Here is a 16,871-nt window from a genome sequence, read left to right as displayed (position 1 = left end):
GATTTTTTAAAAAAATACTTAGGAGTAAGATATAAACATCATAGCCAAAGTGCACAAATGCAACTGTTTACACAAAGCTTCAGTCACAAAACTCGTCCAACTAGAAGAGTCAGCTAAGTACAGCTTAACTCCGGAGCCAAGCACTTATGGAGCTAGGTGTTAATTCTGGGAATAACTCCACATTCTTAGTTTTGCTACTGAGAGCTATTCTTACAGTTTATAATATTAAAACTAAGCATGCCCATACTTACAGGATGGGGATTTTCAGAGGTCAAACTGTGGAAATAAAGGTGCATATATACTTGTTCTAGGTCCTTGTTGTAAGAACAGGATCAAGCCAAACATTAAAGGGTAAAAGTTAAGGAGTTACTGGGTTCCTTTTTATTTCTAGATTTGTCTTTTGCACATCACCCGCCATCATTCAGCAAAATGAAAAGGTCAGTACAATCACAATAACTGATTTTCACCTCAAATATCTTCACATTATTTGCAATTTTTTTTTAATTAACAGATTTAAATTGTCTGGGTTTCCCAAAAGTTACAGCATGTTGATTATACCTTAACTTTCAACAGACATTTGCATAAAAAGTACAAATTGGATAAAAAGAAAAAGAAAGGCTAAAACACCCAGCCCCAAAAGAATACAACTGTGGCTGCATGCATTGAAGAAAACAAGACTTATCTTTACCCATGGTACACACAAAGGTCCAGAATCTAGAAATTAAGCAAAGGTAGCAGAGGACTTAGCCCAAAGGGGTGTCAAAATACTAAAATCAAAATTCCCACTCAAGTGGCAGCCAAGAGAAATCAAAGATCACAGGAAAAAGTTTTTTGTGAACTGAAAGTGACAGGGAATCTCTTTCCTACTAATAAGGCATGACATAATCTAAAACAGCTCCTACGTACAGGAGACAGCATCCTTTGACAAAACTTTAGCCTTTTAAATAATTATTTGCAAGCTCAACATGCTCCAAATATGTTTAACTTTACTCTAATTAAATTCTAAAAAGTACTTGCAGCCTGTAAGCTTAGCCCAGAGTGGAATACTGCAACAAGATCCCCCTCCTTAAATGTCTTTTTAAAGTGTGCCAAAACCATTAGTGGAAAGAAAAATCTAAATAAAGCCATTGTTAAAAAAGCGACATCATACTATGGCTGGAACAGCTCAGGAACCGGTCAGGGAGGAAGGATTATTTCCTGGCACAGTAATATAGCAAAGAACTGAGTTCTCTCTTTAATTATTATTTTAAGCCTTAACAATGTTTCACAAAAATAAACCTGAGGTTTTTAATTCATCTGTTTAACAGATGATCAATTCTAATCAGCAGCAGGCTTTGTTTCTAGACATACTGTCCAAAAAAAAATTCAAGTAAAAGCATATTAAGGAAGGAAAAGGAATTAACAGTCCAAATTCTGTTCCTGTTTATCTACTGTGCCACCTCACCAAACCCGATACCTGAGCTCAATCATGCAGGTGCAGGTAAGGATTCGACTGCACTGAAGGCAACCAATTAACCAGCATAAGCGAGATCGCTATCAGCCTACCTAAGCAAGACTGTACTAGAGCAGATCTGGGCTGTATGCATAATTTAAATCACTATTCTGATTTTGGATAAGCACCAGACATTCAAAATAATTACAGTGCAGCCAGAGACAACGCTCAGTGTCAGTTATAGTATGCGTGTGTACTGTTTGTCTAAAGAGATGAAGCCTCTCAAGCCATCGGCTTCACCAACAGCTGTGTTCCACACCTTTCACAGAACAACTCTCTTGCTAACACTAAAGTCTGTTATGAGTATTTTGGTTTATATGCAAGTACTTTAGCATTACATGATCTCTCTGGCTCATCATAGCTCATTAGATAGAAATTTGTTCACTGCAAGATGAGACTTTTGAGTAGATAAAACAAAGTTCCTAGCTACAGTACTATTAAAGCTCTAGACCATACTGTATCATCTCTTGAGATTCCCCTTGAAACTTAGTGGCACAGTTAAGTAATTTTGAAATGAAAATTCACTCAGGGTAGAAACTTGACAGGAAAGCGAGAGGCACAATGAAATCCACAGCTGCTCAGACATTAAAAGAAACGTGCAATATGAATTCAAATCAGCCAGCTTATCCAAAATAAGATAAAGTGGGGGTTTCTGTCCTTAAAATGCTTCAGGCTGTTAATCACCAATACTGACTGCTCACAGGCAATTTTAAGACTTTGGCAGTTTAAACAAAAATAGCAGCCACTGAAGTAGTGATATCTTTGATCATGAAAAAACACTGTGATTAGCATCTCCAGCCTATTGGTGCCAATCCACCAAGATTTAAAATAAACTGTAAACATTTTCGAAGTTGTATGCCTAAATTCTTTTCACTGTTAACCATATCCATTGTGTTTGAGGTGGTCTTCTCAGTTTCACCAGCACCAATTTGGTATGAAAACTGGTCCAAGCAAGGAAGAGTTGATGCTCTCGCAACATTATTACTTTGGTGCAAAGCAAGCAACTACAAGAGGAGGCAGCAGCTGTTACCCTTGAACAAGAGGACTGAGGAAGAAGAACAAGCCCTAGATACACTCACAGACAAAGCTACTGAAAGCAAGAATTTTAAGCCTATCAGCTAGGCTAGAACAAGAGTAGTCAGTCCAATGACAAAACTTAAGATTCAATTCTTTATGCCTCTTAGAAAACTCCTGCAGTTAAATTAGTTTCTCTCTCGGGTCAGTGAGAGGAGTCAGCTCACAGAAAAATTCTGATCAGCAGATTTGGAGCAAGGAAGGGTGCAGGACTGCACAAATTGGATCTGGGGAGTGGGGCCATGTGTCTACAAGGGAGATGAGAGGGAGGGGCAAGACATCTCTTTCAGCAGCAGTGGAATATTATACCAGCTCAGCAGCCTCTGGAAACACAACCTGCAGCAGAAATCCTACATTAGGGCATAAGAGATTACAATTTGGTACAGCTTAACAGGCATCTCTTTTTAACATATTTAACCATGCCCATTTGTGGACATAGTTTTATAAAAAGCTGTGGGTTGTTGTTGGAGAGAGATATCCAATGCCAGAGAGATGTCCAATGAAAAATTTAGAACACACTCCACCTATTTTAAAACAAACAAAAAAGGTTTACAGAGCATAAATACAGTTAAAGATAGTAAAAGCAAGACAACATTAATATCGTTCGTATCGTTTTACACTTATGGTTCTAGCAACTAATCTCAACCAAAATTTTAAGAGATAAATAACTTCTAAAGGAATTCTAGAAGTGGTTGTGAAATTGGACAGTTCTAATAGATGCTTGGAGTGCATCTATCAGCCACAGCTGTTGCCTTTAGATACACATTACAAGTGTCACTAGATTTTCTCTTCAAACTTTTTTCATGGAGAGAAGTTCAGATGCAAGCAGAAATGTTTGTTCTAAGCACTGTGTAGATGTAAACTCACCAGGTTCAAGAACCGCAAGATTGTAACCGCACTTCCACTTGGATTTACGATACATAATCAAAAGCCGTGCTGGCAGGGGGAAAATGACCTGTTGATGATGGTGCTGTCAACAATGGGTTCAGATCAGTTAGCTGCTAGTGTAGACAGGACAACATTTTTCAACACTGTGAGAAAAAGCAAGAGTGAGACCATATGGTTAAGCCCCATCCACATTAGCACCAAATGGCTAGCATCACCAATCGTGAATTGTCAGCTGGGAGAGGCAGAGGTGGGAAAGGTACCTCTTGGTCACAGCCACTGTAAAGAATTGTTTCTCAGAGATTTATCAGTGTTGGCTCAGTGTCTAGTAGAATAAACACACTCTGAGAAAAGCAATTCTTCTGATAATAACATGTCTTTCAACACAGCATATGCTTTGTGTTCAATCAATATTTCTAGTGCAGAGCAAATCAAGTACTCAGTTCTCTGAAATTATTTGATGAGTACAGTTACCAGTCAGTCCATTTCGGCATGCTCTACTGAAACTCGGAAACTATATTCTCTAATTATACTAGGTAAGCGCAAGTTTTACGTTTACAAAAGATTGACAACTGCAGATAAGTATTGTCAGCAGACACCCTGGCCTTATGCTATTCAAGATCACACAAAACGGGATGAAACAGTTGGATTTAACTTGAAACTCCTTTGCGTATTGGGGAAGAGAGGGAGGGGATGGGCCTGGACCAGATGACCTCCAGAGGTCCCTTCCAAACTATGTTATTCTACTATTTCATTGACAAAGCTGGCCACTAGCACAAAGGCATCAGCTCTGCATGCAAAGAAAGGAGCACAGCAGCAGAGAACTATTATTTATCACCCATTCTTGCGAGCTGTAGAAATGCCTGCACTTAGTTGTACCGCTACCATAACAGGATCTCATACCATAGTTAAACAATCTTAGGGCAGCATAAAATACCACTGTCCCCAAAAGCAGCCGTTCTGCCCATTGTTCTGCATTCAGATGACACAAGGCATTGCACAACCATGGTGGCTGCGGGTTCACACCCCGATCTATTCCTTCGTTTGATTCACTAGGTCCCATGCAAGCATCTGCGAGCACAAACCAGGAACAGATGGCTGGGGCTATCCTTCAAGTAGTTGATGTGTTCCTTTAAAAAAAATTTGGGGGGGGTATTTTTCTGAAATGCACAGACAAATTAATAGTGGGATAATAGGAAATAAGTGTTAATTCTACAGCAGCATTTAAAAGCAGTTTAATTTCAAAAAAACGGGGGAACATAATCACCTATATTCTTAACTTTGGAGTTGATTTTTGTTTTCTTTACATTACATTACTCTTCTATTCAACTTTAGTATTTTATTATGTTCTGCTAGGTAACAAAAGCTACATTCATCAGCAAAAAAGGAAGCTTAGTACAGCAAAAATGTTATTAGTGTGTGTACTGAGTTAATACTTAGTTTATCTGAAAGATGCATGAAAATCAAGCATGAAAACAAGCATGGTATTGCAATAAACTTAAAATTTCAAATTCTGTCCCAGTTTCAAAAGCAAACTTGCGACAGCCTTTTATTCTGTCTTTACCAGGTTTAGTCATCTCCTATAAGTTTTTCCATAGGGCAATTATTCTATTACAGTTTTTGCTGTGCTTGGGGGGGGTCTATGACTCAGAACAACTAGATACACTAAGGGAGACTGCAACTTGAGAGATGAAAAGAAAGCAAGCACTGTCAGCATGCTCAGTTCTGAAGCATGACAGCAGCAATTCCTGTTACAAGAAGGGACACCAAGATAAAAATTACCAAAACACTTTTGGGAATCAAAAATGATGCATAGTTTGTCCACTATTATCATCAATGCAAGTTACTTTCCTAGCAAACTGCTATAATAAAACTTTCTGTTGGGATATACTAATGTTAACACATGTTAGGGTCCAGTTGCAAGAATTGCTCAACCAATAATTCTTGCAAACTAGTCATGTGGCTGCATGCTGAAAAGGCATCTTCTAGCACTGTATGGCAAATAAGCTGCAGAAATGGAACAGGCCACAACAGATTCCAGCACACAGGTGTTAAGCTGGGATGAGAAGACAAGAGGAAGACAGAAAAATACAGTTTCTGAAGACTTTGGGATGCTATGTGAATATTAAAACATAAGTCATGCTTCCAAAGACTTACCATCATTCTGGACAGACTGGACAACTGAACTTAGATGTAAAGACACGCTCAATCCTTAGGCATTAGGCTTGGGCCAAACAAAAACCACTCAGTGCCCAGGTTGAGCCTACAATGAAGGCTAACTGGAAATCCCATCTACTTCAATTGCAATAACCACTATTAATAGGGATTGTAGAACTCCTTAGGATTTTTAAGTCTCTGTATCAAGAGACTCCTTTACTCCCCATTTGGGTGCATCTTTGAAGAGCTAAGCAACTTTACTCTAGCATCACTAGCAGAAGGTGACAGTGCAAAGCAGAAACCAGAACAGACTAACATTTAATGAAAAGAGGGACAGTCAAACTAGTAAAAAGAGAAGGAGGAGGAGCAAAACAGGCTCCTTTGAGCACCATGCTCTTCCACAACAGCATAATGGAAGGGAATCCTGCTCAGCTTTTATGGCTATGAGCCACCTGGCCTGAAGTCAGGCTCACGCACAGCCACTTGGCCTCAAGGGTTGAAAATAAAGATGAACAGCCAAAATATGAAGCCAGCAGATACAGCTGTCAGGCAGGGATCACCAGACCTGAAGACTGCAGTGTTATGAACAATCCAGCCCATGCTGAATGGCTGCTTGCACTATACCCTATTCTTTCTCTCAGTCACTTCCTTCCTCTCTTTGTCTGCTTACCATAACTTCTGCTTGCCCTCCATTTCTTTTCCTTATCTTTTCCCCTTTTTGTCTATTCAGAGTTCAAGGTCTTACAGACAGGCTTCCATTTGTACAGCATACAAGCACTGCAAAATGGAAGCTTGCAGAATTTTTAGCACTGTAGGGAATACAATTAGCTGATCCTAACAGTCCTTTCCTGTCTCAAATATTTATGAGATTCAAGCTTCCCAAAAGGTACTTGATGGACTTTGTCTACAAAACTACCCTTAGTCACAGCATACCCATCAGTATGAAAGATAGGAGTTCACAAATAATTCAGTGTGCTGATTTAGCTTCTATAAATTGAGAGTCTGGCCATTGCAGGTCTGATCTATAGCTCTCTCATAAACAGTCCCTGGCAACACAAATAAGGACTGTCAAGATCATTTCCCAAAAACCTTCAGGGAAAAGAAATTAAAATGATAGCAGTTTGGACGGAACAGCTCTAAGAAAAATCAATAATGGTAGCTGTAAAATCTAAAATTAAAGTAAGTCTGGTTTTGATGCTTTCAGTACACACAGTACATTAAATTTGGCATAAGCCCACTGGAACATGAAGTACTTGTGGACAATGTCTGCCAAGAGCTAGAAATATAGCACTTAGTCTTTAAAGAACAAACAGAGAAGCCAGACCATTTCCACTTCGTGCATCTGAAAAAAAATTAAATCAAGGTGATCTTTCCAAGGGTATGTTTGTATTAAATCTGATTGGCAGGCCTTGTGAAATACTGAATTGAGCATATGCTGATTGGCAGCGAATCAACATTTGTCATTTTATAATCCATTCCACTTGTGACAAAGGTTATGAACAGATGTAATACCTCCCCATATTAGAAAACACTGTGCAGTCTTCCTAATCATCAGGCTCACATCTCAGAAAAGTTCTGTGACATGACTAGTCCCTTGGTCATCTTAAGATATACCTCTAAACAACTGATGCAGTTGAAGAAGAGAGAAATGTAAAGTTTGAACTTAAAAAACTCATACTGGCTGCACTATCAATTTATTCACCCAGCTTCACATTTGTTGGTACTTAATTAGTTTACATACCTTAAAGCAGAAGATTTGATTAGTAACTAAATACTATTTTGCATTTCTATAGCAGTCTCCAAAAGTTAGCAAATTAAGCATCAACAGACCTGTGAGTTCCTTACCTTTAGTAAAATAAAGGCAGAAAAACAAGCCTAAGACCCAACTGGGGCTTTTAAGATGCCATCCATCATCCCTGCATATAGGTGTCACCCCTCCCTCCACCATACAAAATAAAATAAAAACACTGATCTCCTGGCTGGATAGGATGGTGGAGAACAATTCTATCTTGATGAGGTTTTCTGTGATTACGTATGGGAAGGCTTACCCCTCCTTCCCCCAGATCTCCCAGGAATTCTGGATGAAACCTATCCATCCTGTCTTAAAGGCCAGTCTAACATGTTGGCACAGAAAGATCACAGTCCCACCCCTGCCTTGGAAAACACGCTCTGGGGAGCAAAATAAGAGAAAACAGGCTACACTTGACATCTGTTTAGAGCAAGACAAGGAGACAAGAAACTGCTTGGGCCTTCTCACTTTATTTGTAAGCCAAGCACTATATGGACCTTTAAAACTGCTTTTTATTGATGACTAAAGTTTTGGAATATAACATCAATGAAAGGCCCACATAAATCTTGTCATTACTCCTCCTCATTAATAGCCATAGAATAATAGCAACAAGCCTACAATACTTGCTGCTGTGGACTCTAAGAGACTGAAAAATACCGGGCACTTGCTACACATGCCCATCAATGGGATAAGCTCTTTACTTCTCCCCTCAACTGGTCCCTCTTGGCTGTAAGGTAAAGGTTAACTCTTCCTTTATCCTCTGGATCAGGCTCCTATCTCTACTTCTGTTCAGACACTGCCAACTTAAATGAGCTTCTCTCCAAAGTTACATGAGTGAAAAATTACAAGAAAAGTACTCGTAACACTTCCCCTCTATAGGTGGGAATTTCCCTTGCTGACTGCACATATCTCATGAAACAGTGGAAGATGAATAGTTATTTATATGAGAAACAAATTAAACAGCCTATAGATATTGGCAGAGAAATTCAAAAGCAGGTGCTGTAACAAAGTCACTTACAATCCACCTCCCTCCCCATTTTATCACAGCATCCTCATGGTCCTTGTCAGCCAACAGCGACATTTGCAATTACCTGCTCTGTGTTCACATCTGCTGCTCAGAAAGACTCAAAGTTAGTGAAACTGGCCACAGTACTGACTGTATAAATATGCATATATACAAGGAAAAATACACGCATAAAAATAACAAAGCTACCCATGCATTTATCTTTTTGCAAAACCAAGTTGAGTTCCTCAACTTTAGCAGGTGGCTGACCACCTCAGCAGAATGTTCTTTTTTTACATGCTGCTACCCTCACCACAGTACACTCCTGTCCTCTGCAACAAACTTGAATATACATATATATTTTTAAAAAACCCTAACAGTAATACCATCTTAACCTTAAGCAGCTGTGAACAGTTCATGCTGCACCAAAAGGGAAAGTTCTATCCTAATAATATTTACATCCACCACATACAGCACCAAATGAATGCTAAAACAACTGATGTGGGGCTATCAGCAGTGTAGTAATTACCTTATTAAAAAAAAATCAAAGAGCAAAGACCTAGTATGATGGTTCCTCCTACCACAGGAAACAAAAGGAGACAACTGGACCATGAAAGTCAAAGCAGGAAGGAGTGATCAACTGGCTTCAGACTAATACACCTTACAATAGAACTTGCATTGACCTGGCTCTGCCAGCCCCAGAGCATGAAGTGCACAGTTACATAATTGCTCACTATCTCCAAGAGATGCAGGGACAGCAGATTGGACCAGAAGTGCGATCCTTACCTAAAGGGTCAGCACCACCATCACAAATTTGCTTAAACATTATCACACAAGAAAGGAAAAAGAACCAATGAAACACCTAAGGGCCTGCTTTGGGGCCTTCTGAGTCTCTACACTACATATCTGAAAGAGTGAGAAAAAATTTTTGATCTTATTTTCCTGTTAAGGAGCAATCTTTACTGATTGTCCCTATATATTTCAGGGAATTTGACATGGATCTCTCCCAGGCCTTTGCTTAAGGTATATTAAACATATCGCTCCCACCTCCTACCCATGCAAATAGCAGGTGTTGAAGTTATGTGTTAACAAGATGACATGCCTCACAGTTTTTTTGACTATGTTCTTCTTCCTTCTAACTATTCAACCTCTGGTCATCATTACTAATGTTAAAAATCTTTCTTCAATCATCCACAGACAATACTGATTAAATAAAACCTATTTCCAGTGCAAGAATAAGCTGAAAACATTTTCTGGGTAAAAACTGAAACTGAATTACCGTAAGTTTGATTATGAACTTGGAAATAGTGAGAATAGTGAATAAGTTTCCTCTATGTGAGGAAATCATCCTGTTTCAGTTAGAAGTAAGGTTTTGACACCATTAGTAGCATGTTACATTCTTTTCTAAACTCAAAGTAAATACAAAGCACCAGTCTACCAGAAGGGAGGCGTATTTAAGAGAAAGAACATATCCTACTTGAGATACTAAGGGTTGAGGCTGCTGAGTTCTCCATTGCTTTACAAACCACATTTAAAGTAATCTTCCATTAGCCATTAAAATACAGCAGTGATCAAATACAGCAACTCAAATACCTAGATGCATGTATTTTCTTCCATTTTAAGCATTCCTCAGAGTATTTTAAGTAGCTCAGGGAAAAAGCTAACTACAGCCAAACAAAGAAAAAAAATACTAGTGGGAAACAGCGGAACTGACATATTTTTAGAATTAGCAGTTTATCCCAAGAGGTGCATTACAGAAGGAAAATGAGCAACAAGTTCTTTAAAAGGAAGTGAATTACTTGATAGTAAGCCTCCATGTGTAATGCATTTCAGATTTTTTCCTCTAACCTCATAACAAATAAATACTTTAGCTGCATGATATGACAAAAGAAACATTACTTATTTTCCCAGTTGAACTTTGTGTTAAACCACTACTAAGGCAATATTTATTCTTGTAAAAAATATTGTAGTGAAATGTAACTGCTTCAGATTAGTGGAAAGGATATCAAGGTAGCATCAGACAAACTTGCAGTATACATATTAACACTTAAGAGGAGCCTTGAGATTTCTTAGGAGTTCTTCAGAGACCACTTCTATCATTTAACATGAAAAATTTTTCTTAGAACAAAGAAAATACAGATGAAGTACTCAAGTTTACAAGATTCTAAAATAAAGACTTTACTACTTATTACTACTCATGACCTTTAAAAGCAGAAGCAACTCAGGGCAGAGAAAGTAAAACACTCTGGGGCAGATTTACAACTGTCAGAGAGGTATGATCCTTAGCACAAGAAAAGGACCTATAAACTCATATACTCCTAAACCTACTTTTGCCACTAGTTTAATGTCCTACAGTGTCCCAATGGACTTGAGAATTGCTGCTCACTTCTCAGGCAAAGACAACCAGCCGGATGGACGTGTCTCAAGCTAGATCTAACCCAGAGATGCCAGTCTGACTACCTTGACCCAAAGTATAATTAAGGAAAAGTCCTCCCAGATGCTGCTGACCCAGGTTAAGGGATTACCACCCTCAGCTGTTTGCCACCACTCCTGCTCTCAGACCAAGGTCTGCCAGGACAACCTGGCAGAAGTGCAGGAGAAACTGTCTCAACAGCTGCTGCCCCCAGTCACTCACTACTCCATTCTCCACCTCCCACACTGGATGTTATCACCCTCTCAGTTTTACCAATGAAGTCTTTCTCATTCCTTTATTATTTTTGCAGGACTAGATTAGACAGCTGCCAGAAAACTAAGCAGGAGCACTGAAAAGGCAAGCAGGTCAGGGCGAGATTCTTGAATGAGATCAAAGTTGGCTTTCAGTATGCCTCCAGAACACTCGTACAGGCCTCGAGCTCCACCATTGTTAATGGCAAAGCTTATATTGCTCTTAAAAAGAAAACAAGCCAGTCTCTTCAAATTTGATTTCTATCCCCGACCTTGCCCATGAAGTGAGAAAAAGAACTATCCCAGCTCATGAAAAAGTATTTTTAAATGTTATATAATTACAAAAATATTACATAGTTGGAAAGACAAATGGCTAAGTACATCCAAGCAGATGAAACAATTGGCAGTGGAAGCAATAATCCATTTATGGTGGTCTCCTTAAAGGAAATTTTGGCTAAGCAGATTTTTTGAGTCCTGTCTCCAATAAACTCTCACCCAAAGACCCTTACTCAACAATTTGCTCCAGTCCCATATCTTGCAAGCATCTAGAAAGTATTTTTGATATATCCAATTTGCTTTAAAAAAGAAAAATAAAAATCAGCCAATACACAAAACATAGCACCCTCTAGTAGGCTACTCCAATTATCAACTATCCTAATAATAAATAAAAAAACTGCAGATCAGTTATGGTTTATCTAACTTCAATTTCTTCTTACTGGTTCTTGCTGTTCATCTGTATGCTACACTACAGGCCCGTCTACAACACAGAGCCTCAGTCACTATAGCTAACATTACAGAACCGCAAACGGAAATGCAGCATTTAGCGACAAAAGTGCTTTTGCCAGAACAGCCGCGCTATCTCCTTGAACACTGAATATGTAAACTAACAGGCTTGGCAAAAACACTCTATCAGCAAAAGCTTTCCTGCATCAGAAACCTGTTTAACTTTGTCAATTAGACAGTGCAATTGCTCCCACCAACACATACGTGCCCACCCTAACTAGTTGAGCCAGACCAGCACCTCTCTAGCCTAAACACCCCTGTAAAATTAAAAACCTTCTCCCCAAAGGAGTGCTTTTCCCTCTTCTTACAACATGCTTATGCAATTATGCTGCTGCAAACAGAGTCAGCACAGAAAAACACATCTGGTTGACATAACTGTATAGCTAACATCAAGGGAGATCATACCAAGAGCTTTTTGAGCCAGCACAATGCATATCAGAGTTCTTCTACAACATACTCTACTGGTGAACATGGAAATACTGCAACCTGAGCGTGAACTGAACAAATCCTCTTCCCAACAAGAATATAAGTATAGGGACAGAGTAAGAGGTTTTGACTATTCCTATTCTGACAGCTGCCATCTACCTTCAATCAGAACATTAAAAGTGACTTCCAGCCACAAGTTCCTGGAATGGTGGCCAGAAATGCACTGCAAGGTTCAGTCCACTCCACTCTCAAGTACAGCATAAGACATGAACCTAAAATTTACCATTTATATAAAGACTATGGGGGCAGTCAAGAGACTATGATTGAATTCAGCAGCATGGATTAGGAAGCAATGTCAGCAGCTTAACTTCTATTAACTATTCATGAGCTGATTCATGTTTCTACATGGCAAAGACTGCAGGACACCATCAATCTTCAACCAAATGCTTCCACTCAGGTGCCTATGCTCAGTCTGAGTCAAGCAAACTGGGAATGCTGACCAGTTCACACCTGAGTATGTGTCCTCAAACAGTATCTCCTTCACAGGGTATTTTCCCAGCATGCCAGCCAGGAGGCACTGCTGAAGCAAGACCAGTACTGATGACCATCTACCTTCAGCACAGGGTACCAGTGGGGGAAAACAAATTTTCCTGTACAGCAGCTTTAAGGTGGCCTAGACAGCTTACCATGCTGGACTCAAAGAAACATTTTACATTCATTCATAACTACAAGATAATTCCAAACAGTCATTTCAAGTAGCTAGTCACATCTGGTGCTCAAGGCCACATGACAAGGGTCAGCAAAAGAGGCCCTTGGCACAGTGCTCACGTAGGTAGCCGAGAAGCCAAGCATTCACTTGGGCAAAGCAATGAGGCACCTCTGCCTTCTCTAAGTAATACCTGCTTCCACACCAACATAAATACAGGATATTTGGAAAAAGACACTCACAGTGCAAGGCTGTAATTTTTCTGCAAATCAAGTTATTGTGAATACAGTCACATGTGACAATTCTGTCCACTGAAAAAAAATGAGCTTTTGTAGAAGCACGCTACCATACTGCCCCAGTCTATCCCCAGCCTCCCATTATAGAGCCTAAAGCAGAACAGGCAAAAGAAGCAAGCATAGAAATCAGTTCCACAAGCTGCTTTGACCTCCTGGAAAACACAGAACACCCTCAACTTTGCCTGACTGACATGACTTGTGGGCAATCAACACCACACAGATTCAGAACTAAATTGCAAATTTATCTTCCTCACCATGAGTCTGTCCATCCAGATAGGCTAACTGGGCCCAATCAGGAATGCAATACAAATTTCAGTAGAACTAGGGGACCACAGTAGGAGTGAGATTTACTGGTGCATCCTGAAACCAGTAGTTTGAAAGGAGACAGACTAGATCAGAGGGAAACATGCTTACTTTTTTCCACTGAAACTATCTCAGCAGTATTTAGCAGTGCTTGACCTACTTCCTACACCATCTCTTTGCTGTCATTTCCTTTGACAGCTTATCAGCACACTTGTGAATCTTAAGATTAAGGAATGAACGTCTGGAACCAAAAGAGCTGGACTTTCTTCATGCCACCTACAGTCAGAACTTTTATGATCTAATCAGCCAGACACAGTGACCAGCTAGCAACAAGTACTTCAATTATTAGCATCCTGCAAGAGTCCCAAATCACCTCTGTAATTTGGCTTACACAAATGTATTTGAAAGCAAGTTTGATTTTTGATGAAACATCCTCATTCTTCCTTTTTTAGATCAAGGCAAAGATTAGCATCTACAACAGTTCCAGTTTTCTGCTTTTCTGTGTTCCAAAGTTGTTGCCTAAGAAGGCATTTTAAATAAAAATATACTTGTGACTAGTTCACTACATGTAAGAGTTTTAAATACCACTGGCTCCAAGCAGATTATATTCTATTTTGCATCTACAAACACACAGTCACTAGATATAAATCCTGAAGTGAAATAATCCTGTTTTCCCATTCTGGGCTTCTCAATAGAAACCAATACTGATCTGGAAACATACAATAGTTTTAAATAGACTGACTTTACATTAACACTGACATCTAAGTTTCATTTGTATTAAATTACTAGTAGTAGCTTAACTTTTACTTCAGAAATGAGCACTAGCATGATGCCCAGCTGCATAAGGTATGTATGTATTTGAGAGTTTAGTAGGAATTAGAACACTCATTAGGCACACTTCACAAAACTATACTCAGCATAATTTAGGTGCTCCTACAAGTTTAATTAATTAGACCTAGGAGACATTTAAACATATCAAGGTGTCCAGTAGATGCCTAAGTATCACTAAAACCTACTCCTAAAGCTGCCTGCCTGGCCATTCACACAACATGGTTAACAACTCCTACAGTAATTAGAGATTTGGATACCCATCTTCCACAGCACTGAAACAGTCTAACTTCAATTTTCAAAGAACCAGGCTTTTTGGGGGGTGGAGACAGTGGGGAAAGGGAGGGGAAGAGCGTTCTGCGTAGGCTTCTGAACTTTGGCACCGCATTAGGCACTTTGAAATAGTCTGCCTAAAATATTACAAAGCCACATGGACCACAGACACGCATGCAAACGAAAATCTGGGCAGCCTATTTGGGAAAGCCTTCACTCTCCTACCTAGCAGTATTTTTTTTACTATAAAAAGTGACAAAAGACATATCATCAACAGGTCATTTGTAAATTTTCTTATCTTACAAAGAAAAAGGTAAGCTGCTAAACAGAAACAGGAAACAGCCTTCTCCCCGACTCTCCTCCCCCTCTCACACAAATTCAAAATGGGGAAAAAAAAAAGAAAAATCCATGATTTTTCAAAGGCAGAATCTACAGCTCAGTCCAGCTGAAACCTTTTTTTCATTTTACTTGCCAACTAGCGCATTTTAAAGTCAGAGGAGTCCCAACAAAAAAAAGTGAGTGGCCTCTAAAAGACAATGCCAGAAATAAGAGCATTACAGCTAAACTACTTTATACTTGCATATATTGTAGAAGCTACATTTTGCAGAGGTCAAATGACTGCAGTTTTTGAGGGGGTAATTAAAATAAAAAATAGCAAGCCTTCGGTATAAAACATAACAGTTGCTTAAAAATATCGTTCCCCCCTTTAAGAGGCAAAAAACAAAACAAAACAAAAATTAGCTGAAACACAACTACTCATCTTCCCTGCCCTTTAAAATCTTCTCCATGGTTTTTATACGCAAAACAACATCTCCCTATGCTATTAATTCTTTCTAAAACCGCATTATTTAACTACGTAAAATAGAGTGAAAAGAGGAAAAAAAACGATGAAAGTTGCGCTGCATCACAGACTGTTCACAAAGCAGCCAAGAGGGAAGGGTGAGGGTACAGGAGAAATCTTACAAGGCACAGATTCTCCCAAGCAGCTTCCAAACAAAAAAAATTCCACTTATCTACTGGTTCTTCCAGAATAAATCAACACAAAACAATTTGGCACAGCAGCAGGGAAAAAAAAAAGGAAAAAGAAAATCGCCCTCTCGTCCCCCAAATTTGCAGGCTAACACCAGCAAAACAAAATCGCCCTTTGTTTTGTTTTCACTCGTCTGCTCCCATTCAATGTTTGAGCACAGGGGGCTGCGCTAAATGGAGGCTAGAGTTGAGGGGACACTTTCCTCCCCGCTGAACAAAAATAAATAAGTGAATAAAAACCCCAAGCACAAAACCTCACAACCAACACGGTCTTAGAGTCCAAATAATGAACGAGCAAGTTGTTTTGTTTTGAAGGAACATACATACACGTATTTATTGCGAGGGTAGGCACTGAAGGCGAGAGTGCTCCGCAGCCTCTCCATGACAAAGAGCTCCCCAGCACATCCAGGGGAGTCAGCGGGGAAGGGGCTCGCTCAACTCCGCTGCCCAGGAAATTTTCCCCTCGGAGAAGAGGGGGGGCGGGGAGCAAAGAGGGAGAAAAAAACCCTCGCAAAACCCCCAGAAAAAGGAAAAAAAAGGAAAAAAACCCACCAACCCTGCACACGACCAGCCAACCGCCACGGGAGCACAAAGCCCTGCAAACACACCAAAACAGCCCATGCAGAGCGGGGGGGGGGCCACGGAGGCGGGCGCCCCCGCTCCCCTCCCCCCCCCACGGGCGCGCGGAGCTGCGCTCTGTCGCGACAGTCGCGACACTCACCCCAGGCAGGAAGCAGGCGGAAGGGGCACCCCCGTCCGTAGCCGCAGCTCCCCGAGGAGGCGGCGGAGGAGGAGGAGGAAGAGGGAGGGAGGGAGGGAGGAAGGAAGGGGCAGCCTCTCCACGCGTCTCCTCAGCGGCCGGAGGCAGCGCGACAGCCCCGGCGGGGTGGAAGGAGCCCCCACAGCGCTTCCGCCGCCCCCGCGGCTCCGGGGGACACAGGCCGGCAAGCGGCGGCTGCCTTCGCCGCGGCGGCCGGGCGCGCGGAGACGATAATCCGATGGGCGCCGGCTCCCCCGCTCCAACCGCCGCGCCAACCGCCGCCTCCCACGAGCCGCCAGCCCTCTGGCGCGGCAGCGGCGGCACGCTCGCGCACCTCAGCCGCGGGGGCGGGGCGGGCCGCGTCACGTCACCCGAGGCGCCCCGCCCCCTCCCCGGGGCATGC

General features: G+C 40.9%; 1 protein-coding gene across 2 annotated transcripts in view; it reads right to left on the bottom strand.

Moving 5' to 3' along the window:
- Positions 1-16,531, bottom strand: part of PELI1 (pellino E3 ubiquitin protein ligase 1) — a 46,832-nt gene extending 30,301 nt beyond the window's left edge. The window contains exons 1-2 of one of the 2 annotated variants that reach the window (XM_067292793.1): positions 16,430-16,486; positions 3,434-3,597 (exon numbers count right to left, since the gene is read on the bottom strand). In XM_067292793.1, coding sequence (XP_067148894.1) covers positions 3,434-3,488 — 55 coding nt within the window. In that variant the 5' untranslated portion in view covers positions 3,489-3,597; positions 16,430-16,486. Of the gene's footprint in view, positions 1-3,433; positions 3,598-16,429 lie in introns of both variants that reach the window. The other variant, XM_067292794.1, reaches the window with a different exon arrangement.
- Between the last annotated feature and the right edge of the window lie 340 nt (positions 16,532-16,871).

Source organism: Apteryx mantelli, chromosome 3 (genome assembly GCF_036417845.1).
Source record: "Apteryx mantelli isolate bAptMan1 chromosome 3, bAptMan1.hap1, whole genome shotgun sequence".
Classification (NCBI taxonomy): Eukaryota; Metazoa; Chordata; class Aves; order Apterygiformes; family Apterygidae; genus Apteryx; species Apteryx mantelli.
Note: the sequence above shows the minus strand (reverse complement) of the source record. Positions and strands in the feature narration are given on the sequence as shown.